The sequence below is a fragment of the Nycticebus coucang genome, chromosome 2 (assembly GCF_027406575.1).
Source record: "Nycticebus coucang isolate mNycCou1 chromosome 2, mNycCou1.pri, whole genome shotgun sequence".
Lineage (NCBI taxonomy): Eukaryota > Metazoa > Chordata > Mammalia > Primates > Lorisidae > Nycticebus > Nycticebus coucang.
In genome coordinates this window covers 106,346,794-106,371,316 of record NC_069781.1, presented here as the reverse complement: position 1 = coordinate 106,371,316, position 24,523 = coordinate 106,346,794, and the positions used below count along the sequence as shown (strand labels likewise).

Below are 24,523 nucleotides of genomic sequence, written 5' to 3'. Positions count from 1 at the left end.
GATGGGTGTCTATACATCCAGTGGTCTGCATTACAAGATGAGTCCTGAACTTGGGAAACAAACGTTTTCTTTAGGCAGTAAGCATTGCTTGCCCTTTGCTATCTCTCTGAAATAAACCTCTTACACTCCAAGTTTTATTAGTAAGTATCATTTTTTTTTTTTGAGACAGAGTCTCATTATGTCACCCTCAGTAGAGTGCTGTGGCATCCCAGCTCACAGCAACCTCAAATTCTTGGGCTTAAGAAATTCTCTTGCCTCAGTCTCTCAAGTAGCTGAGGTGCCCACCACAATGCCTGGCTTTTTTTTTTTTTGGTTGTAGTTGTCATTGTTGTTTGGCAGACCCAGGCCAGATTCGAACCCTCCAGCCACATGCATGTGGCCGGCACCCTAGCCACTGAGCTCCAGGCACTGAGCCCATATTCTTAAATATCTTAAGCTTATTTTTATAGATGAAGCAGAGCAAATTATTATTATTATTGTTATTATTATATACAGTAATTCATGATTTCTCAAGATCTTTGTGATATTTTTTATTGCCTTAGTTGTATTATAATTTTAAAAAATTATTTGGTTTCCTTTATTAATGAATACTAAGAACAGAAAGGAATAAATTAGTTACTTTCTTAAAGATAAGCAACATCTTTTCCTATTAGGGAGTCCAAAACTTCTCCTACCTTTTACAGATGTTTGTAAATATGAGGTTCTGTGATAGGCAGTGCTACAAAATTTCATAGGATCACAAGACATTTCTTTACATAACAGTAGATCTTCTCCTGGTGGTATGCAACAATTAAAATTAGCACAACAGTTATATACATGGAGTAATACAGGTCGTCTGAGCAGCTTTTATAACATTACACAGGTATTAATATTCCCATTTGATGATGCATTACTTTTTCTAGCAATCTTCTTACAATAAAATCATAAATACATATCTTAATTACAGCAAATGTGAAGTTCTATCACAAGTCCTTAAAGTTAAGAATCATCAAGCATTTAAATATATTTAAATTAAAAAATCAGCTATAACTGAAGCCCTAAATTGGACAATCTTTGCGGGGTTATCTGCCATAATAGAGGCTTTTGCTTAAGATACTTTTCTCTTTGTATCTGTGTTAAAAATTAATTTCTCCTTATAATTAAACTAGGAATCTATTATATCTAGTGATCTTTAAATCAAAGCCTTTTCTCATTTCTTATCTTCCCTACTGTGTTCAAAGACGAGACTATAAGAGCTTGTCAGAAGCTGGATTAAACACAGGATTTCTGAGAGAAAACTCTTCTATATTTTAAAGGAGGGGTGTGTGTGGTATGTGTGGTGGAGTGGTTAACTGTATCAGATCAGGCATTAGACTATTTTTTTTTCTGAAATTGTTTTTTATTAATATTGATCAAATAGAAAGCATATCTATTAAATATAAGATAGAAAAAAACATGAATACAACAAACACCTGTGCAACCATCTTCCAGCTCAAGAAAAGAAAAATCTGTTACCTTAGTGACGTGTGCTTCTCACCAATCCCATTCCTTGCCCTATACCCTCAGGTTAACTGTCACCTCAATGGTGAGTTTGTTTTCCTTTACACTTAGCACTTAACTGTGTATCCCTAAAAATACATTGCTTAGTATGCCAACATTTGAATGTCATGCAAATGTAATCATGCTGTGTGTATTTTTAAACAACTTCGCTTAAAATTATGTCCCTAAGTTTTATCTATGTTAGTGTGTGTAGTTTTATACCACTATATACACCTTCTCATAAATTTATTTCCTATTCGTTTTTTGTGTGTGTTCTTTATGCTGTCCTATAAATCTTTGTTGTTGTTGTTGTTGGGGATTCATTGAGGATAAAATAAGCCAGGTTACACTGATTGCAATTGTTAGGTAAAGTCCCTCTTGCAATCACGTTTTGCCCCCATAAAGTGTGACACACACCAAGGATCCACCCCTGTCCCTCCATCCCTCTTTCTGCTTCCCCACCCATAACCTTAATTGTCATTAATTGTCCTCATATCAAAATTGAGTACATAGGATTCATGCTTCTCCATTCTTGTGATGCTTTTCTAAGAATAATGTCTTCCACTTCCAACCAGGTTAATAAGAAGGATGTAAGTCTCCATTTTTTTTAATGGCTGAATAGTATTCCATGGTATACATATACCACAGCTTGTTAATCCATTCCTGGGTTGGTGGGCATATAGGCTGTTTCCATATTTTGGCAATTATAAATTGAACTGCAATAAACAGTCTAGTACAAGTGTCCTTAAGATAAAAGGATTTTTTTCCTTCTGGGTAAATTACCAGTAATGGGATTGCAGGATCAAATGGGAGGTCTAGCTCGAGTGCTTTGAGGTTTCTCCATACTTCCTTCTGGAAAGGTTGTACTAGTTTGCAGTCACACCAGCAGTGTGAAAGTGTTCCCTTCTCTCCACATCCACGCCAGCATCTTAAGTTTTGAGATTTTGTGATGTGGGCCATTCTCACTGGGGTTAGATGATATCTCAGGGTTGTTTTGATTAGCATTTCTCTAATATATGGAGATGATGAACATATTTTTCATGTGTTTGTTAGCCATTTATCTGTCATCTTTAGAGAAAGTTCTATTCATGTCTCTTGCCCATTGATATATGGGATTGTTGGCTTTTTTCATGTGGATTAATTTGAGTTCTCTATAGATCCTAGTTATCAAGCTTTTGTCTGATTGAAAATATGCAAATATCCTTTCCCATTGTGTAGGTTGTCTCTTTGCTTTGGTTATTGTCTCCTTAGCTGTACAGACGCTTTTCAGTTTAATGAAGTCCCATTTGTTTATTTTTGTTGTTGTTGCAATTGCCATGGCAGTCTTCTTCATGAAGTCTTCCCTCAGGCCAATATTTTCCAGTGTTTTTCCTATGCTTTTTTGAGGATTTTTATTGTTTCATGCCTTAAATTTAAGTCCTTTATCCATCTTGAATCAATTTTTGTGAGTGGGGAAAGGTGTGGGTCCAGTTTCAGTCTTTTACATGTAGACATCCAGTTCTCCCAACACCATTTATTGAATAGGGAGTCTTTCCCTCAAGGTATGTTCTTGTTTGGTTTATCGAAGATTAGGTGGTTGTAAGATGTTAGTTTCATTTCTTGGTTTTCAATTCGATTCCAAGTGTCTATGTCTATATCTCTGTTTTTGTGCCAGTACCATGCGGTCTTGACCACTATGGCTTTGTGGTACAGATTAAAGTCTGGTGTGCTGATGCCCCCATCTTTATTTTTAGTACTAAGAACTGCCTTAGCTATACGGGGTTTTTTCCAGTTCCATACAAAACACAGAATCATTTTCTCCAAATCTTGAAAGTATGATGTTGGTATTTTGATAGGAATGGCATTGAATAGGTAGATTGCTTTGGGAAGTATAGACATTTTAACAATATTGATTCTTCCCATCCATGAGCATGGTATGTTCTTCCATTTGTTAATATCCTCTGCTATTTCCTTTCTGAGGATTTCATAGTTTTCTTTATAGAGGTCCTTCACCTCCTTCGTTAGGTATATTCCTAGGTATTTCATTTTCTTTGAAACTATGATGAAGGGAGTTGTGTCCTTAATTAGCTTCTCATCTTGACTGTTATTGGTGTATACAAAGGCTACTGACTTGTGGACACTGATTTTATATCCTGAAACATTACTGTATTTTTTGATGACTTCTAGGAGTCTTGTGGTTGAGTCCTGGGGTTCTCTAAGTATAAGATCATGTCGTCAGCAAAGAGGGAGAGTTTGACCTCCTCTGCTCCCATTTGGATTCCCTTTATTTCCTTGTCTTGCCTAAATGTATTGGCTAGAACTTCCAGCACTATGTTGAATAGTAAAGGTGACAGAGGACAACCCTGTCTGGTTCCAGTTCTAAGAGGAAAAGCTTTCAGTTTTACTCCATTCAGTAAAATATTGGCTGTGGGTTTGTCATAGATAGCTTCAATCAGTTTTAGAAATGTGCCACCTATGCCTATTCTCTTCACTGTTCTAATTACAAAAGGATGCTGGATTTTATCAAATGCTTTTCTGCATCTATTGAGAGGATCATGTGATCTTTATTTTTGCCTCTGTTAATATGGTGGATAACGTTTATGGACTTGCGTATGTTAAACCAGCCTTGCATCCCTGGGATGAAGCCTACTTGATCATGATGAATGACTTTTTTGATGATAAGCTGTAATCTATTAGCTAGGATTTTATGGAGAATTTTTGCATCTATATTCATGAGTGAGATTGGTCTGAAATTCTCCTTTTTGTTTGGGTCTTTTCTCGGTTTTGGTATCAGGGTGATGTTTGCTTCATAGAATGTGTTGGGGAAGATTCCTTCTTCCTCAATTTTTTGGAATCATTTCTGCAATACAGGAATAAGCTCTTCCTTGAAGGTTTTATAGAATTCTGCAGTGAAGCCATCTGGACCAGGGTATTTTTTGGTTGGAAGATTTTTTATCTCAGTGCTTGAAATTGGTCTGTTCAGGTGCTCTATTTCTTCCTGGCTGAGTCTAGGGAGAGGGTGTGATTCCAAATATTGATCCATTTCCTTCACATTGTCAAATTTCTGGGCGTAGAGTTTCTGGTAGTATTCAGAGATGATCTCTTGTATCTCTGTAGTATCAGTTGTGATTTCCCCTTTATCATTTCTGATTGAGGTTACTAGAGATTTTACTTTTCTATTCCTCATTAGTCTGGCCAATGTTTTATCTATTTTATTTCTTTTTTCAAAAAACCAACTCCTTGTTTCATTAATTTTCTGAATGATTCTTTTGTTTTCAATTTCATTGATCTCTGATTTGATTTTGGATATATCTTTTCTTCTACTGGGTTTAGGCTTAGATTGTTCTTCTTTTTCCTATTCCATAAGATCTCTTGTGAGATTGTTGATGTGCTCTCTTTCTGTTTTTCGAATGTAGGCATCTAAAGCGATGAATTTCCCTCTCAAAACTGCTTTTGCAGTATCCCACAGGTTTTGGTAGCTTGTGTCTTCATTGTTGTTATGCTCAAGGAAGTTAATGATTTCCTGTTTTATTTCTTCCTTCACCCATCTGTTATTCAACAGAAGATTGTTTAATTTCCATGCCTTTGGGTGGGGTCGAGCGATTTTGTTAGAGTTGAGTTCTACCTTTATTGCCTTATGGTCTGGGAAGATACAAGGTAAAATTTCAATTCTTTTGATTCTGTTGATATTTGTTTTGTGTCCCAGGATATGATCAATTTTGGAGAATGTTCCATGGGGTGATGAGAAGAATTTATATTCTTTATTTTTGGGGTGGAGTGTTCTATATGCGTCTATCAAGCACAGTTGTTCTAGGGTTTCATTTAAATCTCTTATATCTTTGTTTAATTTCTGTTTAGAGGATCTGTCCAGCTCTGTAAAAGGATTGTTAAAGTCCCCTGTTATTATGGTATTATCAGATATCATATTGCTCAGACTGAGTAAGGTCTGTTTCAAGAATCTGGGAGCATTTAAATTGGGTGCATAAATATTTAGAATTGAAATGTCTTCTTGTTGTATTTTTCCCTTGACCAATATAAAGTGACCATCTTTGTCTTTTTCGACTTTAGTTGCTTTAAATCCACATGAATCTGAAAATAAGATTGCAACTCCTCTTTTCTTCTGAATTCCATTTGCCTAAAAAATTGTCTTCCAACCCTTGACTTGGAGCTTTAATTTGTCTTTTGAAGCCAGGTATGTTTCTTGTAGACAGCAAATGGATGGCTTGTGTTTTTTAATCCAGTCAGCCAATCTATGTCTCTTCAGTGGGGAATTCAAGCCATTAACATTTATTAAGATAATTGATAAGTGTGGTAGTGTTCTATTCATCTTATTTTGTGAGAGTCCATTGCTTAGTTTTATCTTTTGCATCAGTGTGGAGGTTAGGTCCTGTCCTTTAATTTCTGAGTTCTTACTTTGCTGCTGATCCATTGTTGTGGTCAGTGTGCAGAATAGGTTGATGTATTTCCTGTAGAGCTGGTCTTGTTGTGGCGAATTTCCTCAATGTTTGTATATCCGTAAATGATTTGATTTCTCCATCAATTTTTAAGCTTAGCTTAGCAGGGTACAGAATTCTGGGCTGGAAATTGTTCTGTTTAAGTAGATTAAAGGTAGATGACCATTGTCTGCTTTTTTGGAAAGTTTCATTAGAGAAGTCTGTGCTTACTCTGATGGATTTGCCCCTGTAGGTCAACTGGTGCTTACTCCTGGCAGCTTGCAGAATCTTTTCTTTTGTCTTGACTTTGGACAGGTTCATCACAATGTGTCTTGGAGAAGCTCGGTTAGAGTTGAGGTGACCTGGGGTCCCATATCCCTCTGAAAGCAGTGTGTCAGAATCTTTGGTGATATTTGGGAAATTTTCTTTTATAATATTCTCTAGTATGGCTTCCATTCCTCTGGGGCATTCTTCTTCCCCTTCTGGGATTCCTATAACTCGTATGTTGGAACGCTTCATAAAGTCCCATAATTCTGACAGTGAACGTTCTGCTTTCTCTCTCTTCTTTTCTGCCTCTTTTACTATCTGAGTTATCTCAAGGACTGTGTCTTCTACCTCTCAAATTCTTTCTTCTGCATGATCTAACCTGTTGCTGATACTTTCCATTGCATCTTTAAGTTCCCTAATTGACTGTTTCAGTCCCTTCAGCTCTGCTATATCCTTTTTATATTCTTCATATCGTTCATCTCTTATTTGATTCTGTTTTTGAATTTCCGTTTGGTTATTTTCCACTTTATTAGCAGTTTCCTTCATTGTTTCCATCATTTCTTTCATTGTTTTCAACATGTGTATTCTGAATTCCCTTTCTGTCATTCCCAACATTTCTTTATAGGTGGAATCATCTGCAGTAGCTACCTCATGTTCCCTTGGCAGGGTTGTTCTGGACTGGTTTTTCATGTTGCCTGGAGTTTTCTGCTGATTCTTCCTCATGAGTGATTTCTTTTATCTGTTTCCTTGTCCTAATTTTCCTTTCACTTCCTCTTGCTCTTGAAGTTCTCGTGTCTGTGGGAGTTGGGGGTGGGTTTGGATGGATTGAACACATGTGACCACTTGCCGTTTTTGCACTGTTTTAGTCCTCCTCTTTGGGTCCAGAAGTCTCTCGCTGACTCCCTGTATCCTCACAGGGGTGATGATAGGCAGATCCCACCAGCCAGAGATGCCTGGAGTCCTATCTCCCAAGACTCACGGTCATTAGACTATATTTTTAATCACTCACTCTGTTACAAATGTAAATTACAAATATTCTCTGCTACCAATGGTAGCAAACCCAAAACCACCTAGGTCTAACACAACATTGAGACGGTGTCTTTTTAATTCCCTTACAAGTTCTTTTCCACCCACAAGAGTTAACAGATTTAAAAACCTAAACAAATTACTTGTCTTTGCTGGAGGTAGCTCTGATTCCATAGATATTATATGTGATAGGTAATATTTTAAGTCAAATTACTCCACTAAGTCAAGAAGTAATTCAATTGTTTGCTCAGTTTCCAAAAAACTCCTTCCATTTGGGTCTGGAATTTCATAAACTTTGGGCTTATATTGAAGGACCATGAGGAAAAGTGGCAGTGAGTAGATTCCAGAAGGACAGTGAGAAGACCTCTTGAGCAGACCAGAGAGTTCAACCTCAATGTTATAGGAGATTTGAACTATTAAGTTCAAGACTTTTTAAAGATTCCTAATATGCACATCATCTCTCTAACTCTACATCTGCCTGAGAAACAATGACATTCAATAAACTTTTTTTACCCCCATGGGATGTAACTATAGAAAAAGTTAAGTCAAGGAACTGCAAGATTTATATTTCCTGGAAAAAAAAGAATATCTTATACACATAATGTTATACACAAAATTTTAGAAGGCATAACTCAGCATGTTTATTTTAATCTAAAATCTTCTTAAGGTCTTAATAGTCATTGGGATACAAACACATCTGTAAATTAGAAGCAAGTAATATCCTTGTTTTTATAAGTTCAAGAAATGAAGTTATACTTAGTAAAAGTAATTAGAGACATAGCCCAGGTAATATATATTAAGCCATTTTTTCTTAGTAATTTAATTCTTGAAAATAGTTTTTATGGCTGCCTTATTAACTAGATATACTACTTCAATTATAATCTTATAGTTCCAATGTTAAAACTATTTTAAAATTTCAAATGTTTTTAGACTTCAGTCATTCTCCACATTATTAAAGCAAAAATGTTCACTAATTGGTACATAAACAGGATCATTTTCACCCCCTACTTTTTGATATTTTTCTATTTTTATTACCCAGAATAGTAGCTTAATTATAAAATTTTAACCAAACTAAGCATACACACCATTCTTTAGAAAACTGGACTTATTGGGGGTGCAGACAAGATGGCTAACTGAAGACAGCTTTCCACAGAGGCTCCCACCCAGAGGAGAATTAAAGGACATAAATTTAGCAAGTAACCTGGTGGATTTAGTGCTGTGTCAAGAGAGAAGGTTGAAGAACACACATCAACCCTGCTCAGGTGAGTTGCGACCCCAAGGATACAAACAAAAGTTACAAAATCCATCACCAAGCAGACGGGAGTCCCCTCCCCCATCAGAATGGCTCAAAGTACCCCATAAACAAATGAGCAGAGTTCAAAAATCCTCCCATTATACTCCACGGGAGAGACCCTCTAAAAACTGGACCTACTTCCCCTACTAGGGTGCCACCGCGCTCTCCTGAAAGGCATAAAACTGTGTAAAACTACCCTGTTTCCCTGAAAATAAGACAGTGTCTTATTTTAAGGTGTGCTCCCAAAGATGCGCTAGTCTTATTTTCAGGGCATGTCTTATCTTTCCTGTAAGTAGGTCTTATTTTTGGAGGATGTCTTATTTTCAGGGAAACACGTATTTTCTCTACCTGCAATTCTGAGCTCCCAGCACTCCCCTCCACTCTCACTCTGAGGTCTGGAGGCCTGTCCCCTAGGAGTCCAGATTCTTGGGTGTTTTCTAAAGAGGTGTGGAAAGGGTGTGGACTGCTGCTGGTTGGTGATGATTCTGTGGAACGGGAGTGAGGAGAGGGTGGTCGGTTGAGAGGGGGCCACACAGGAGCAGCAGTGCTCCAAGGCGCAGAGCAGCAGCCATCTTTTGCAATAATAGGGCTCACCCCTGGATATTCCAGAGTCACACCCCCTGTCTCTCTGGGCAACTAGAGGAAGCTGGGCATCTTCTTAGGTGGCAACCACCAGTGGAACAGATCTGGGACCGAAATGCAGGCCCCGTGAGTAAAGGGTTTGCCATATGTGGTACCAGCCTGGGTGGAGCTCAGGGGCTAGAAAATGCACGCACAGTGCCAGCTGATTCCCAGGGTGGAGCTGACATAAAGGACGGCTTTACTGAACCTAAGAGGCACCTGGCCCTCAGGGGATTATCAGCCTAGACAAAGGAGGGCAGGAGGCTAGAACTGACAGCTAACCATGCTGTGAATACAAACCTGCAGCAGCAATGACAGGGCCTGAGGCGCAGGTTCTGTGAACTCAAAACAGCTTCTCTTCTGCAGGGCAAATTAGCCGGGACAGAAACAAATTTTGAAAAGTTGTTCTGTCTTGTTCTGTTCTGTCAGTAACATCAATTAGGGGTGGGGCTGGAACTGAGTGAACAGCCCCAGCCTCCATCAAGCGCCCGAGGTTGTCAGGCCTCACCTCCCCCTGCTGGATGGTGGCAGAGAGCAACGGATGGCTGAGGAGACATAGATCTCTTTGTGATACCGGCAGGTGCAAACCCCTGGACTATCTGCTCATTGGAGGCAACTGGGTCACAGCCCTGTGAGGTTATCAGTGACTGGGTGTGACAGAGGTGCAAGGTGGGGAAGGAGGCATCAACCTTCTCAGACTAATCTATATGCTGAGCGAGTCCTCCTGACCTCACAGACCACTGGAGCAAGTCATATTTGAGTTGTCAGCAGACCCCTGCAAATTAGTTGCCAGAGACCTTTTAAGCTCTCCCACCTAAGACAGGCGCTGACTGAGACAATTGATTTGGACCTTTTGAACTGAGCCAGTCGCCCAAGGACTATCCAAGTGGTACCCTGGGTATGTGGCTGTAGGAAGGTTTGATTTTCCTTTTCCAATTGTTACCTGTGGAGGGCAGGGTGACTGAATTTCTGGTATTTCTCCACAGCTGATACTTCAACACAAAGTAACTGTTTCACTAGGATCAGACAGAGACCAGCTAAAAATAAGACAGAGCCACTTAGCCCCACCACACCAAACAGGTCCCCAGTTTCTCAGGTTGTAGCACTGTACGGGTCCTCAGTAAAACTCCAGGGTAAAAGGTACAGATACCAGTCCCAGCTTTTGGGCAAAGGGCTGGTTAATCACTACTCCTGGAGTCTCAAATGCAACTTTTCTTTATCCACTCATTGAGTAAAACAGTGTAAAATAATCATGGGGCAGAATTAGTGGAAAAACATTGATAACATGAATAACCAAAGTAGATCAATCCCCCCAAGGAACAATATGGCAGATGTAACTGAAGATCCCATTCATAAACAGATGGCCGAGATGTCAGAAATCAAATTCAGAATTTGGACTGCAATCAAGATTAATAGAATGGATGAAAAGTTGGAATTAGAAATTCAAGGAGCAATTCAAAAGTTGAAATTAGAAATTTGAGGAGCAATTCAAAAGTTGTCTCAAGAATTCAACAAATTTAAAGACAAAACCACCAAAGATTTTGACACTTTGAAGCAAAAATTTGCAGCCCTCAAAGATGTGAAAAATACAGTAGAATCCCTCAGTAACAGAGTGGAGCAAGCAGAAGAAAGGATTTCTGACATTGAAGACAAGCTTTTGAACGTTCCCAAACTCTCAAAGAGGAAGAGAAATGGAGAGCAAAAATAGATAATTCTCTCAGAGAGCTCTGGGATAATTTGAAGAAGGGTAATATCCACCTCATTGGAATCCCTGAAAGCAATGAATTGGTTTCGCAAGGCACAGATGCTCTTCTCCATGAAATTATGAAAGATAATTTTCCAGACATGCCAAGAGATTCTGAAATTCAGAGAGCAGACAGTTTCAGAACCCCAGCACAACTCAACCTGAATAAGACATCTCCCAGGCACATCATAATTAACTTCACTAAAGTTAATATGAAGGAGAAAATTCTGATAGTACCCAGATGTAAGAAAACCATTACCTACAAAAGGAAGAATATTCGAATGACTGCAGATTTCTCTGCTGAAAGCTTTCAGGCCAGAAGAGGGTGGTCATCAACTTTTAATCTCCTAAAACACAATAACTTTCAACCCTGGATCCTGTATCCAGGTAAACTGAGTTTCATTTATGATGGAGAAATTAAATAGTATAATGACATTCACATGTTGAAGAAATTTGCCATAACCAAACCAGCTCTTCAGGATATTCACAGACCAATCTTCCATAATGACCAACCCAATCCTCTACCACAAAAGCAAACTCACTCAGAAACTTTTGATCAAACTCTAACTTCCACAGTGATGAAAGAATTAAAAATGTCCACTGGACTTTCGAAAAACTTGTTATCCAAAATATTACCAGACTTATCAATATTCTCCTTTAATGTGAATGGCTTAGGTTGGCTGACTATATACAAAAACTCAGGCCAGATATTTGCTGCATACAAGAATCTCATCTTACCTTAAAAGATAAATATAGACTCAGGGTGAAAGGATGGTCATCCATATTTCAGGCAAATGGAAATCACAAAAAAGCAGGTGTTGTAATCTCATTTGCAGATACAATAGGCTTTAAATCAACAAAAGTAAGGAAGGATAAGAATGGTTACTTTATATTTGTTAAGGCTAATACCCAATATGATGAGATTTCAATTATTAATATTTATGGACCCAACCAGAATTCACCTCAATTTATAAGAGAAACTCTAACAGACATGAGCAACTTGGTTTCCTCCAACACCATAATAGTCGGAGATTTCAACACGCCTTTGGCAGTGTAGGATAGATCCTCCAATAAGAAGCTGAGAAAAGAAATTTTAGATTTAAACATAACCATCCAACATTTGGATTTAGCAGACATCTACAGAACATTTCATCCCAACAAAACTGAATACACATACTTCTCATAAGCCCAGGGAACATACTCCAAAATAGATCACATCTTAGGTCACAAGTCTAACCTCAGTACATTTAAGGGAATAGAAATTATTCCATGAATTTTCTTGGACCACTATAAGATAAAATTTGAACTCAGTAAGAACAGGAATCTGCATATTCATACAAAAACATGGAAGTTAAATAACTTTATGCTGAATAATATCTGGGTCATAGATGAGATTAAGAAGGAAATTGCCAAATTTTTTGAAAAAATGACAATGAAAACAAGAATTATCATAACCTCTGGGATACCACAAAGGCAGTCCAAGAGGGAAATTTATAGCACTGCAATCCTTCCTCAAGAGAATGGAAAGAGAGGAAGTTAACAACTTAATGGGACATCTCAAGCAACTGGAAAAGACAGAACCTTCCAACCCCAAACCCAGTACAAGAAAAGAAATAACCAAAATTAGAGCATAATTAAATGAAATTGAAAACAAAAGAATTATACAACAGACCAATAAATCAAAAAGTTGATTTTTTGAAAAGGTCAATAAAATAGATAAAACTTTGACTAACCTAACCAGGAAAAATGAGTAAAATCTCTAAATTCATCAATCAGAAATAAGAAAAACGAAATAACAACAGACTCCTCAGAACTTCAAAAAAATCCTAAATGAATACTATAAGAAACTTTTTTCTCAGAAATATGGACATCTGAAGGAAATTGACCAATACTTGGAAGCACGTTACCTTCCAAGACTTAGCCAGAATCAAGTGGAAATGTTGAACAGGCCTATATCAAGTCATGAAATAGCAACAACCATACAAAATCTCCCTAAAAAGAAAAGCCCGGGACCAAATGGCTTCATGTCAGAATTCTACCAAACCTTTAAAGAGGAATTAGTACCTATATTACTCAACCTGTTCTAAAATATAGAAAAAGAAGGAAGATTACCCAACACGTTCTATGAAGCAAACATCCCCCTGATCCCCAAACCAGGAAAAGACCCAACAAGAAAATAACATTATAGACCAATATCACTAATGAATATAGATGCAAAAATATTCAACAAGATCCTAACAAACAGAATCCAGCAACACATCAAACAAATTATACATCATGACCAATTTGGTTTTATCCCAGGTTCTCAAGGCTGGTTCAGTATATGTAAACCTATAAGTATAATTCAGCACATAAACAAATTAAAAAACAAAGACAATATGACTCTCTCAATTGATGCAGAAAAAGCTTTTGATAATATCCAGTATCCCTTCATGCTCAGAACACTTAAGAAAATTAGTATAGAAGGGACATTTCTTAAACTGATAGAGGCCCTCTACAGCAAACCCACAGCCAATATTGTATTAAATGGAGTTAAATTGAAATCATTTCCCCTCACATCAAGAACCAGACAAGGTTGCCTATTGTCTCCACTGCTTTTTAACATTGCAATGGAAGTTTTAGCCATTGCAATTAGGGAAGAAAAGGCAATCAAGGGTATCCATAGAGGGTCAGAAGAGATCAAACTTTCACTCTTCGCAGATGATATGATTGTATATCTGGAAAACACTAGGGATTTTACTCAAAAACTCTTAGAAGTGATCAAGAAATACAGCAGCGTCTCAGGTTACAAAATCAACATTCATAAATTAGTAGCCTTTATATATACCAACAATAGTCATGTTGAAAAAACAGTTAGGGACTCTATCCCATTCACAGTAGTGCCAAAGAAGATGAAATATTTGGGAGTTTATCTAACAAAGGACGTGAAAGATCTCTATAAAGAGAACTATGAAACTCTAAGAAAAGAAATAGCTGAAAATGTTAACAAATGGAAAAACATACCATGCTCATGGCTGGGAAGAATCAACATTGTTAAAATGTCCATACTACCCAAAGCAATATACAATTTGAATGCAATCCCTATTAAAGCTCCACTATCATACTTTAGAGATCTTGAAAAAATAATACTTCATTTCATATGGAATCAGAAAAAACCTTGAATAGCTAAGATATTACTCAGAAATAAAAATAAAGCAGGAGGAATCACGCTGCCAGACCTGAGACTGTACTATGAATCGATAGTGATCAAAACAGCATGGTACTGGCACAAAAACAGAGAGGTAGATGTATGGAACAGAATAGAGAACCAAGAGATGAACCCAGCTATTTACTGTTATTTAATCTTTGACAAGCCAATTAAAAACATTCAGTGGGGAAAAAATTCCATATTGAACAAATGGTGCTGAGTGAACTGGCTGGAAACCTGTAGAAGACTAAAACTGGAACCACACCTTTCACCATTAACTAAGATTGACTGTCACTGGATTAAAGATTTATACTTAAGACATGAAACTATAAAAATAATAGAAGAAAATGCAGGGAAAACTCTTGAAGAAATTGGTCTGGGTGAATATTTTATAAGGAGGACCCCCCGGGCAATTGAAGCAGCTTCAAAAATACACTACTGGGACCTGATCAAATTAAAAAGCTTTTGCACAGCCAAGAACACAGTAAGTAAAGTAAGCAGACAGCCCTGAGAATGGGAGAAGATATTGCCCATTATGTCTCCGACAAAGGTTTAATAACCAGAATCCACAGAGAACTCAAACATATTAGCAAGAAAAGGACAAGTGATCCCATTTCAGGTTGGGCAAGGGACTTGAAGAGAAACTTCTTTGAAGAAGACAGGTGCACAACCTACAGACATATGAAAAAATGCTCATCATCCTTAATCATCAGAGAAATGCAAATCAAAACTACTTTGAGATATCATCTAACTCCAGTAATATTAGCCCGTATCACAGAATCCCGAGACCAGAGATGTTGGCATGGATGTGGAGAAAAGCGAACACTTCTACACTGCTGGTGGGAATGCAAATTAATACATTCCTTTTGGAAAGATGTTTGAAGAACACTTAAGAGATCTAAAAATAGACCTGCCATTCAATCCTAAAATTCCTCTACTAGATATATACCCAGAAGACCAAAAATCATATTATAACAAAGATATTTGTACCAGAATGTTTATTGCAGCCCAATTCATAATTGCTAAGTCATGGAAAAAGCCCAAGTGCCCATCAATCCACAAATGGATTCATAAATTGTGGTATATGTACACCATGGAATACTATGCAGCCTTAGAGAAAGATGGAGATTTTACCTCTTTCATGTTTACATGGATGGAGCTGGAACATATTCTTCTTAGTAAAGTATCTCAAGAATGGAAGAGAAAGTACCCAATGTACTCAGCCCTACTATAAAACTAATTTATGGCTTTTATATGAAAGCTATAACCCAGTTATAACCTAAGAATATGGGGAAGGGGGAGAGATAGGGGAGAAAGCGGGGAGGATTGGCGGAAGGAGGGTGATTGGTGGGATTACACCTATGGTGCATCTTACAAGGGTACATGTGAAACTTAGTAAATGTAGAATATAAATGTCTTAACACAATAACTAAGAAAATGCCAGGAAGGCAATGTTAAGCAGTGTGATGAAAATATGTCAAATGGTATATAAAAGCAGTGTATGGTGCCCCATGATTGCATTAATGTACACAGCTATGATTTAATTAAAAAAAAAAAAAGAAAAAGAAAACTGGACTTACTTTAGGCCAGTTAAGGCTATGATAATAAGTAATAAATTCCACATATTTATTTGACATAATACAATATCATATTTAGCAGATACATGAAATCCTTCATAAAAGACATTATTTTGGAAATTTCATATTAATATGAGGCTGCAAGCAATTAGGTTACAATGTTTGTTAGATAAGGTTACAAGAGGTATTTAAGGCAAACAATTCTATGCTTTATATGTAAAGTAGAAAAGAAATACTTTTATGTAGTAACACAGTATATTTGGCACATATATGATCTATATGCATGTATAATCGAGCTTTTGCAAATGCTCTTAGAACACAGAGGAACTAAGACTAAAGGGAAACCTGTCAGTGAAAAGTCATTAAAAGTGGAGAAGCCCATTCTAGAAAAGCAGCTACACTCAGTCTGAAAAATTCATTCAGAAATCCAGGTTTAAAAAGTCCTTTGAAGAAGTTTGATTTAGAAGTCACAGCCACTGAACTTCCAAACTGAGGATGGGGAACAAACAATCCCCATGCCAATCATATTTTTGTCCTTCAGAAACTCAGGGCTAATTTGATTTAGAGTCATAAATAAATGTACTGTTATTTCTCACTAATTATTTAATTTTTTCAATCTTTTTATTATCAGTTTATATGTCTTAGGTTAAAAAAGCATCAATTTAAGCTTATTTACTTGAAATTTTTCTGTTGGTTCATATTTTGAAACAATCTCAAATTTATAGAAAAGGTAGAAGAAATGTAATAATGTGCTACATCACCCCATAATACTTCAACATGCATTTTCTATAATAAAGATACTCTACCACATAAACCATAATATGACCATCACAATCACCTTAGATGGAATTTCAACTTTTAATACTCAAACCATATTCAAATTTCTATCATTCCAGTAACATAAGAATTTAATCCAGAATAGCATTTAGACGCTATGCTTTCTCAGTTTCCTTCAATATGGAATATTTTCCTGCTCACCCCACTCAACCTCTGACAATTTGCTAAATGGGTCACCATCAGGAGCCTCTCCTGTCTCTCCTTGTCCCCACCCTTGCCTCTCTGTAGATGCTTTCCTTAACCTGTGAGGCTTCTGAACACTGTGCCATGCCTCAGCACTTCTGCGCCACCCAGCACAAATTCTGGCTTTGCTAGGACCCAATGACTGGCTTTGGACTGAAGTACTCAAGAAGAGAAGAGAAAAGGAAGAGAGATAACAAATAATTTGATTTTTTCCATGATTGAATCAATTTCTTGAAATTGATTATCATTTCTATGGGTTACTTATGCTCCACAAAGTTTGCTGATACAGATTTTGGAGGAAATGAATAAAGACATCCTAACTCCATGTTTTCTGGAGTACCATTTGACACTAAAATTAAGAGTCTGTTACTCTTCTGCAGATTCTCTTTTTAAATGGTATTACTAAAAGGTATAAATTGAATATCTACTAAAGTAATTATCCCTATACACTGTGAGATATTTTTTCTGACATATTTCTCATCACAAATGGGTTTCCTAACTAACCCGCATACTTTATAGTAGGTTTATACTTCTTTCCCTGTCTTGGCTGGTGAACTTGAAATACATAACCATTTAGAGGGGAAAATGAAACAATCAGAAGGTTTTTTTAGGTCGGAATGAATAAATTAACCCACTGAAAAGTTACATCAAAGACTATTACTCAGCATTTTATCAATTACTGGCATTTCTGAAAAATCCATCTAGTCATTTGATTATTTATCTCTGGGATCAGTGCCCACAGCTGAATCATTCTCTTTATTCTTGCTATTCTTTTCAGGGACCAGATGAGAGCCATAAGTGACCTGTCATTCACTCTTAGATAGGGAGACAAAGTAATAGAATATGAAAAAACTCTGAGATAAATTATGACTAGTCAAACTATTATTACAGGGCACTGATATTGATTAACTCAAGGTACAATGACCCAAAGGTCAAATTCTCCCTGCTTCCCTTCCTGCACTCCCCAGTGCCTTGATGTTAAGAAAGAAATGGTGGTCATAAGGATGATTGTAACATACAGAGATGTATGCAAGTCTTTGTTCTTATCCTTTGATAGTAAGTGAAGAAATCAATAAGAGATAAAACAACATAAAGAACATCTGAAAGTCTGAGGGTCTATCCCCCAAATTTTACACCCACATCCATTGCAGGTGTAAAATTTAGTTTAGAGGGAAAAACAGGTGACTTGCTTATAGCTTTTACATTTGCAGTGAGGCATAAAATGAAAAAAAATTGCAGTCTAGTCTCAATATTTCATTTTCAGAAGGATGAGGAATATGAGGATAATTCAAGGTAGTCAAAGCAAACAAAAGAGCAAATCTTTTGAAGTTGAGAAAATATTTTCTCTCATGCAGAATTCTCCTAACATACAATTTTCCCATTTATTTGTCAGGTCAACAGACATTTAAATGAAATATATATACTCTATACTATATCAACTGTGTAGAGAGCTCTTCCCATGATCTCATTTCATGCAAGCCACTATTTCATGCTATCATCAACAGTCTGCCTTTGGTGGATGATGGATTTGATTCTGGAGAACCAGATATAAATAATAGCAAGTCATGGTGTCTCAAGAGCAGACTTTCAGATGTCGTTACTGACTTTCTTATTGGTATTGAAGAAGGTTTCACTTAAGTTAATTACATAGTTTCATCTGTAAGAATTATTTAATCTAAAAGGTAATTTAAAAATAATAACATGTATGGAATATAGAGATATTTAAGCTTCTTTAACAAAAAAGATTGAACCTCCCCCCACACACACACACAAAACTAAGGGGGAAAAAAACACAAAAATTCTAAGTGTCATCCAGTGACTAGACAAAGCCTAAGTTTGGTGACAATCTCATTTTGAACATTTGTATGTGTTCCACATAAGTCATCTCTGATGACCTCTACTCTTCCAAGAAGAATGTTCACTACAAAAGAGAACAGCTTGACTTCTGTTGGATTCTTAATCCTTCCGTTGGTCTCAAGCAAAATACTATCAATACAACTAATCCTGCAAATCAGAAGTAATCACCACTATGGAATGGCTTTGCTTTTCTCAAAGAAAGTCTTTTTGATGCCCTGTTTAGTGAATAGTAAGAGTGACCTCTAGTGACTTATTTCTTGGTGGTGTATTGAACTGATTATTGAATTACTTTAGTGTGCCTTTCTGTAAATAGTGTATTTATTTAAGCAGAACAGCGATTTCCATTGCAGGGCCCATGGATTTTTATTGATTTAAACATCCACGTTTTATTAAGAAGCCTTCTCACAAAAGAAGATTAAGTTGAATCTGAACATCTAGTACAGCATCTGACCAAAAGGGTCAGTAGCGCATTTTTAGGCGTGGCACACAAAGTATAGGATTAAGTGAGACAGGATTGAATGCTGATGCACAGTGTCTGCGCTGAGGTCAATGCAATGCACGTGAAGGGTCCTGGCATGATCCTGCAGGAGAATAACACTGAGTGATGGCAAACTTTATAATGACTGGCTAATAAACTCCTGAAAGCTACTCCCGGTTATCCTCCAACAATCTAAACTTCTGAATATAGTCTCTAGCTTTTGTCTGAACTGATTTCAAAAGAGATTTTGGTAAGAGGGAAATAAGCCTGAGTGTGGAGAGATAGCAATGGAAGAAAAAAAAATTACTCTTTGTGCAAGAAAGATATTTTAAAAATTCTAATTTCATGGTTGGATTAAATTACTTAAGAAAGGGAGACATCTCCCTGATCCAGATTTAATCCAAGCAAAAAAAAATTTTGTAACATTTTTTGTGTATGATAAAATCGGGTGCGTTAGGTTCTGCTCAACTATTTGGAATATCATGATTGGATTAGTACCACAGCCTGATCTACAACTAAAGGCTTCCTAAATTTTTACCAAAGAAAGAAAAATCAAAACAGAGCCCCCAATGGCAAATTAAATAATGTAAAACATTAGCATTCAGTGAAAAATAATTTTCAAGATCACCTAAATGACTGGGTAAGTTTTGTCTTTAAGGAACAACTTTCTGCTATTACAAATGAAGCCCTTGTCAGGGATTGTCCAAGTGTCAGTCCCATAGTCGTTAAGGTAGGTCATTAATTTGGGGGTCTTAAATTTAGATTTGCCCACAGGTGCTCTGTCCCTGTCGTGCATGGAGTTAATTAGTACCTTAACTCTGAAGCTGCCAGGGTCAGCAAAACTGTGCACTGCTAATATTCAAGTTGATGCAGTATGATGTAATGTCTGCCAGTTATTTCTCCGTTAGGCTTAATTCTTATAAAATGCTAAACTCCTAAAAAAGGAATACATGACAGCGTTTGCAGGCTAATCCCTTACTAAGAAGTTATTTTCAGATTTTACAAAACATTCACTTCCTCCATGCATAGTCGAATACATAGATAATAAAGTAAAAACGGGCATTATATATTTTAGACTCCCCCACAAGAGGAAAGTCTGTTGTAAACAAATTTGTGCTTTTCAGTTAGCAGTTCAGTACATATTTTTTGAGAGGTTTTTATTTTCAGGAGCACGCTCTGCAATTCCCACTCTAGATTTTACCAATGATAAAAATACAAAGTTTTCCACACAGCCTACTGCAAGTTTTAAACCGTTCGCTGTACTTACGTGGATTTCCTGCTACTACTGGGCTCCAGGTCTGCCCAGCGAGAAGCAGCAGCACCTTGAGGAAGGATTCGGAGACTGAGGCCATGCTCGCTCTCCTCGGGCGCACAGAAGACAGAGCGGAGCTGCTCCGCGTTGGCCCTGCTCTCACTGTGTCCCCTGCCAGCTTCGGTGATTCTCTCTCTCTCTCTCTCTCTCTCTCTCTCTACCTCTCGCTCGCTTTCTTAGGCACTGGCAGCCCCGCTGGTCGGGGAGAAGCCGCAGCTTCTCCCCCCAGCTGCACACACCCCCTCGCGCCCCGCCCTGGCTCCCCGCAGCGTCTCCCAGGACTGCCACCTCGGGGTCGCCTCTCCAGCTTCCCTGGAGCTCCGGCAGCGCGGCCGCAGCTCCAAGTTCTGAGGGAGCAGGTTGGCGATGTGTCCTGGACACACGCCTCTGGAGGTGGCAGGTGGCAAAAGCGAGTCCGGGAGGAGAGCGCGCAGACCCTCCCTACGACTCTCCTCCAGCGCACTGTCCCGCTCTCTCCATCTGGACAGGACCCTCCCTCTTCTTTCCCCTCCCGCGGGCTTTCCCTGGTGCACCTGCAGCCCCTCTCCCAAGCCCGGAGGAGGCGGGGCCCGCGGCCGCGGTCCTCGCAGTCACCCTCTGGCTGCGGGTTGAAAACCGCCAGACGCTATCTCTGGCCCATTCGTCCCATATAGAAGGAGCATCCAGGGAAGATCATTTTCTGTTTCGGTTCAAATGAGAAAGATGGAGCTGCAGTAACTCGGTAGCACACACACTCCTGCGGGCGCGCGCACACTTCCACTTTGCTAGGAATTCTGACTGGAAAGAAGCACAAGAAAGTGAAGTCAGATTGTGCAAGCGCAGGGTCGAATCCTGTCTTTATCTCAAATGTTAACATTTCATTCCACAGGATATTTTGGTATTGAATTTTATTTTTAAAATATTGCATGATATGTTATCTTGATTGCTAAGTGTTGCTTAAGGTTTATTCCAGTGATGAATTTATTAGTCATTGCACCCTAGTCCTGCCTCTCCTAGAAGTCTAAAATTTAAATTTCATTCCAGCTTTCAACGGGAAGGAGCAATTAGGGGAAAGGGACGGATCCTTGTCTTCCTCTGCTTTTCAAACTCACCATACAGGCCAAGATTGACAAACTCTCTGAAATTACCACTGCGAGATTCTAAGAAAAGATTTACTAGTTTTTTATATGATATCTCAAAAGAAATAATAGCTGTGTGTACTTTTTATCTTCTCTTTGGAAAGAACAGCTTTGAAAATATCCTTGAAAGCCTTTTTTTTCATTAAAATGAATTCAAATATAATACTAATATAAGAAGAATCTTGAGAAGTCATTCCTGAATTATTAATTGGGTTCACTTAAACCACTTTTGCATAAGAAGTAGGGAACTCACACCTCTTTCATTACAGAAGAAAGTTATAAATCTAAAATTTTGATTGACAGATCAGTTGCCTTGAGTGAGGTAGAAACAGGAAAAATGGATCTAAATTGGACCTAAAGTAAAACAACAGAATGTGAATTTATTGTTGGGGTTATTTGTTGAGCATCAGAACAAGTTTTTCAAAAATAGGAACTTGTACATTCAAAGTGTTAGGTTTAATGGAGAAAGGCAAAGAAATTTTTCTACAGTGGTAGACATTTGTAATTTGTTGCGTTTTTTTTTTTTTTAAATTACTCCATTAAACAGTAAAATCACTGTTGTATTGAGTGTGTAGGTATTATTTTATTACATCACAGGAATATATTTATACTTATGAGTTTTATTCCAAATACACAAAATACACATTCACAGGTATACTCAAAAGGGGGCAAAGTTGTTCATTATATCCTAAATATACACAATATTTTGTATGCTGAAACCAATAAGCATCAGCTTTTTCTTCTGAGACAAGCAGCTCTGATTTGGGAGATTTTTTCCTCCTTGACTTAAAACTCATTTAGGTTTATTCTATTTTAGTTTTCTGGTTAAAGGATTTGAAGTCCTCTGATGTAAATATATGTGTGTAAGGGAATTTATTTTGCTATCATTGCTGCTGTATTGTTAAGTTTTTATTTCCATCAGCATAGACACTTTGCTGTGGTGATAATGCTGGCAATGAACTTTGCAAGCTAAAGGTAGTGAGCCTGTAGAAATTACCTTGCTTATTAGCATAGCATCTGCTGCAGCCTTCACACACTCTATATGTAAAGGACAAATGAAAACATTAATTTGAGGTGGCTGATGTAACTGGAACACTGGATGTCCTAGGAAAGATATTAGCTGTGACAGGTATAAATGCTTTCTGTGTTACAGCTTTACTTCCTTTCTTCCCCATTTTCCACAATAATGCAGTTGAAACTGAAACATTTTGCTTACCTTCCATTTAACCTTAACCTAGATAATAAATAAAATTTTTACATTTTGGTTTGGATAATGATTGCATAATTCAACTAGAATACAAAGGTAATAAAATCTAATTTATAATAACAAAATTTAGAATTTTAGTATATTACATTGGAATAAATGATGCAGAAGTGTGTTTAATGACTGGCTTAATTGTAAGACTTCAAATGTTTGTTAAGATAAACTATTTTAAAATTTTTTCTAGATTATTTTGCATTACAATAAAAACATTTTTTGTAAAAATTATATATAGAAAATGTTGATAATTACTACCACCATCACTCCAATCTCACCGAGGTAACAAAAGATAGATAACAGATTACTGAATCCTCTCACAGTTTTTGCTCTTCTTATATACAAACATGTACAACACTATAGATGAGGTTGTGCTTATTTTATTTTAATGTCATTTACCCTGTATTTTATACTATTCTTCTGTAATTTATTCTTCTGTCTTAATAATATCCCATATGCGTTCCAGTATAAGATAGAATTTATAGTCCTGCAATTGTGAGTTCTAAAAAATAGTGAGAATGTTAAATGTAAGCACATTTGCCTGCCAACCTAATAGCGCTGTAAGTCCTAAATGGGATTTACACTTATGAATATGCAACATCCGTAAGAATTGCTTTTTTTCTTATATTTTTCTAAGCAATGCCATATGATATTAATTTGATTTTTAAAATATATTACTGCATTTATCAATGTCCAGGAAGAAAACAAGATTCATTCAGATGGTTTAAATGAAGAGACTGGAAAGAAAAGTGAAAGGGACCCAGGACAAGCAATAGCAGAAAGGCATTACTGCCATGGCCAGAGAGGCAGGAGGAGGAAAGACTGTGCCAGAGCACCAGAGCACAGCATCAGAGAGGAGAGCTCCCTGCTGGACCCTGTCCTCACTGAAGGAAAAAGCTGCTGTCCTCACAGAAGGGAAAAGCTGCTCCTGGCACCTGGAGGCAGGAGTGAGTGAAGAAACCTTTTGAGCTCTGGCTTCTGAATTGCTCCTATTTCTGCTGGTGTACCCCCATTAGCCAAAACCAACTGGAAGTCAGCCAACCAAGGAGCCAAGGAGCCAAGTAACGCTGGGGCAGGAGGGGTGGAGAGTGGATCTAAGAAGCTCAAAAAAGAATGGCCGGCACATTCTGGGACACGTCAAAAATGATCATATCATCTGTGAAAGTTAAATTTTAGTTTTGTTTTGTAATGAATGATTCATGAAATAGTGGCTTACATGCAGAAATATAAATCTAAAGCTATTTTTTTTGTTGTTGTTTAGCAGCTGAAATAACTATACTTACAAGAAATGAAACCAGAACTTTTTCATTCAGGCCGGAGTATAGTGTCATCGTCATGGCTCACTGTAACTTCAAACTTGTGGGCTCAAGTGATACACCTGCTTCAGCCTCTAAAGTAGGTGGGAATAGAGGAATACACCCCCACACAGGGCTAATTTTTCTATTTTTAGTGGAGATGGGGTCTTGTTCTGCCTCAGGTTGGTTTTGAACACCTCACCTCAAGCAATCCTCCAGTCCCAGCCTCCCTGAGTTGCTAGGAACTGTGTCCAACCTAAACCAGAGCTTTGAAGTCAGATAGTTTACTCTTTCTTCTATTTACATTAACAGGGAAGATTAATTGTTCTGAGTATCATAGCTTTGAGAAGAGCTTTTCATTAACTTCAGCATTAAGAAGTCACCTGATTCCACTTATCTTTCCTTATTTTTTCATAGAAATAGAAAGATTAATGTTCTCTCAAGCAGGAAAGATGAGGTCTCCCTTCTACATTTGTCAATATTTTAGGACAACAATTCTTATATTTAAGGACCAATTGGAGAAGTAATTTGAACTCATA

General features: G+C 37.5%; 1 protein-coding gene across 1 annotated transcript in view; it reads right to left on the bottom strand.

The window, feature by feature from the left end:
* The window catches only part of LOC128576230 (contactin-associated protein-like 3), a 267,292-nt gene extending 246,863 nt beyond the window's left edge, over positions 1-20,429 (bottom strand). Inside the window, 1 exon segment of the mRNA XM_053578206.1 lies at positions 20,269-20,429. Within this exon segment, the coding sequence (XP_053434181.1) occupies positions 20,269-20,353 (85 nt within the window). The 5' untranslated portion in view covers positions 20,354-20,429.
* Between the last annotated feature and the right edge of the window lie 4,094 nt (positions 20,430-24,523).